This window comes from Hibiscus syriacus, unplaced genomic scaffold, assembly GCF_006381635.1.
Source record: "Hibiscus syriacus cultivar Baekdansim isolate YM2019G1 unplaced genomic scaffold, ASM638163v2 tig00002840_pilon, whole genome shotgun sequence".
Lineage (NCBI taxonomy): Eukaryota > Viridiplantae > Streptophyta > Magnoliopsida > Malvales > Malvaceae > Hibiscus > Hibiscus syriacus.
This window is the reverse complement of record NW_024061947.1, coordinates 4,515,563-4,518,283: the sequence shown is the minus strand read 5'-3', so window position 1 is coordinate 4,518,283 and position 2,721 is coordinate 4,515,563. Positions and strand designations below refer to the sequence as shown.

At 35.4% G+C, this 2,721-nt stretch overlaps 1 protein-coding gene across 1 annotated transcript; it reads right to left on the bottom strand.

Annotated features, from left to right (window-relative positions):
- Positions 1 to 251: 251 nt before the first annotated feature.
- LOC120153342 (phospholipase A1-IIgamma-like) lies at positions 252 to 1,739 on the bottom strand. Its single transcript, XM_039165320.1, has 2 exons — positions 1,180 to 1,739; positions 252 to 1,082 (listed from the first exon to the last, which is right to left on the bottom strand). The coding sequence occupies exons 1-2, from the start codon at positions 1,702 to 1,704 to the stop codon at positions 462 to 464; spliced, it is 1,146 nt and encodes a 381-aa protein (XP_039021251.1). The 5' UTR covers positions 1,705 to 1,739; the 3' UTR covers positions 252 to 461.
- Positions 1,740 to 2,721: the final 982 nt, after the last annotated feature.

Sequence of the window (2,721 nt, the reverse complement as noted above, 5' to 3'; positions counted from 1 at the left end):
TTACAATTTAAAGGGAAAAAAGCCTACTTTTATTGTGTTTTTCAAGGTATTAAATATTTAATACAGTATAAAAATCCATTATTAAATAAACTCATCTTACTCGTCGTATGTATGTATATTGTTCTCTTTACAATTAATGTATAATAAAATGATAGTACGAAGGAAACGAAATGAGTATATAAATGCACTGAATAAATGTATAGCATAAACTTCATGACAAATACTAGAATTTTCAAGTATTAACGCTATTCTTGGAAAAATAAAATAATAACTTAATTCTTTAAAATATATGTAATAGACAAACACAAAGTCAAGACATCACAATCATGTTGAACGACAGAGGCTTGGCGTCCAACAATATTTTAATTCAAGGAAACCCTGCTACTCAGATAAGTAGAGGTACTTATTTTGCAGGAAACATATAAGTAGAGGTACTTATAATAATGCATGGACGGATCCATTTAAGCTGGTGGAGGACCTGGCACAAAGGCAATGTCATTGAACTTCCAGTGCCCATCGTCCGCCTGAACCATGTTTTTGAACAATTCCTTAGTCCACCAGTTATCTGGTATTTTGTATTCGTCCAGTAAACCATCAGTGTATTTGTTTATGACGGCATTATCAAATCCAACTTCTTCTTCCAGTTTGAATTCTCCATTTTCTTGCTGCCCTGCAATTGCATGCTGGTAAGCCTCCAAATTGTGAGCACTAATATTCCATTTCAAATAGGGTGACTTGGTCGCGTCAAGCCCTAACTCTTTTCCCACATGGAAGTAGATTCCTGGTAAGAACGGGAGCTTTGGAACGTGGTCCGTCGAATTTACAATCCGGAGGATACGAAAATTCTCGAGTTTATCACAGACGCCACTGAAGAACATGTTCCCGATGCGGGGGCTCGCGATCGGAAAAGCAGTCACCACGAAGGCCTTATTCGGATTGCCTGCAGGCTTATTGAACCCATTGTGAGCAATGTCCATAGCGTTTAGGGTTGCAAGTGCAGCGCCCAGACTATGGCCTGTCACAGTTATGCTCACCTCCTCATTCTGATACATAGTTATCAGCTGCTGCAACACTTTACAAACCTGACGGACCATTAATAGCAAATTAATGAACTGTTAAGTCATCATATACGTACGTATACGTAAATGTGTATGTACATGGATACATGTAAAGATTTACCTGTTCCCTGGCGCTGGTTTCGGCATAAGGGGAATTTGCAATTGACTTTGTATAGATGTTGTAAAAACCAGCATGCACCTGAACAATGTCGTGTCCGAACAATTCTTTAGCCGATGTTTGAAAAATATTAGCATCGTTAGCCCACTCGGTGTGTGTTATGGTTCCCCTCCACGAAACGAGAATATCCCTCCTTCCCAGAGCAGCTTTTCCTTGGTCGGTGGCCACCGCGACATATCCGAAATAGGCAACTTCATCGGCAGCTGTAGCAGCATATATAAAGCTCACCACTTTATAATGGTAAGAGTTACCGGTTTCGTGACCAACCCTAGCGAAAAACTCATCAGCAGGGTATAGGCTATGGGCATAACCCTTGGATGCCCTAATCCCATTGAAAGCATCACCGGCGGCTCCGGCCCTTTGACAATAGTGAATGAGATAGCGGCGGAGATCGATATCCAGAGGGCGCAACAGACCCTCCCAGTTATTCTCTCCGCTAAGTTCTCTCCATCGAGAAGCTATTGCCATAGTTGTTTTATCTTCTTTGGTTTATAAACTCTAAACTTTCTTTGTAAGGATGCTCTCGTAGCTTTGTTGTGCATGCTTTATATACACTGGGCAGCGGACATCAACGTCCTGTAATGAATAATACAGTAGAAAAACAGGTAATGTATCCATATTTTTAACATGTCAAATAAACTTTTCCTTAAAGCTTGATGGACCCATGAGCCTTGATGAGTAGGTAGCATCGTCCAATCAAATCCAGCCCTTCACATAGTACCAATGCCAGATATATGCATTAACTATATCCATTATGAAATCTAAATTTTATTTGATTAATTATCTATTTCATTAGTAATTTTTCATACAAAAAATTTATATTATTAACAAATATATATATATATATATATATATATATATATATATATATATATTCTCTTTAAAAATTTATATTTATAAATATATTCTTATTTTTACCAGTTGATTTATTGATTTTTACACGTCATGTTTCTTTTTGCATACATGTTTAAAATTAATAAATGTTTATTTGTCAAAAAAATTGATAAGAGTTTTTTCAAACACTATTTATTAAGATTTATTTATTTTATTAAAAATAAGTATTTGTTAGTTGTTTATATACGCGACGAATGTAAATGAGAAAATAATATTTAAAAATAAATGTATATTATAGTATATTATCATTTAATTGACTAACTGTCATCGTCAAAATTATGTAGGTTTGACCCTTCAATTTGCATTAATTAACCGCGGTCTACTACAACTGATTCATGCACCACTGAAAAGAGTAGGTGATCTAGACTCGGATTAATGAAAATCAGTACAAATCAATTTATCTTAGTGATTAAAGAAGTCGATGTTGTTTTTAGAGGTCACAGATTTAAACACCAACAACTGTAACATGATGATTGAACGTTCATTGTCAAATGAATAAGAGTATTTAAAACAAATATTATTTTATAATCGCTTAACTTAATTAAAAAAATTAATAACAACCGACCAAGACTCGAGGAATAGGATCGGCGT

Coding starts and splice junctions, on each gene's coding strand:
- LOC120153342 (XM_039165320.1), bottom strand. CDS start 1,704: ATGGCAATAGCTTCTCGATGGAGAGAACTTAGCGGAGAGAATAACTGG. Junction 1,083..1,179: donor AAACCAGCGCCAGGGAACAG/GTAAATCTTTAC, acceptor ATGGTCCGTCAG/GTTTGTAAAGTGTTGCAGCA.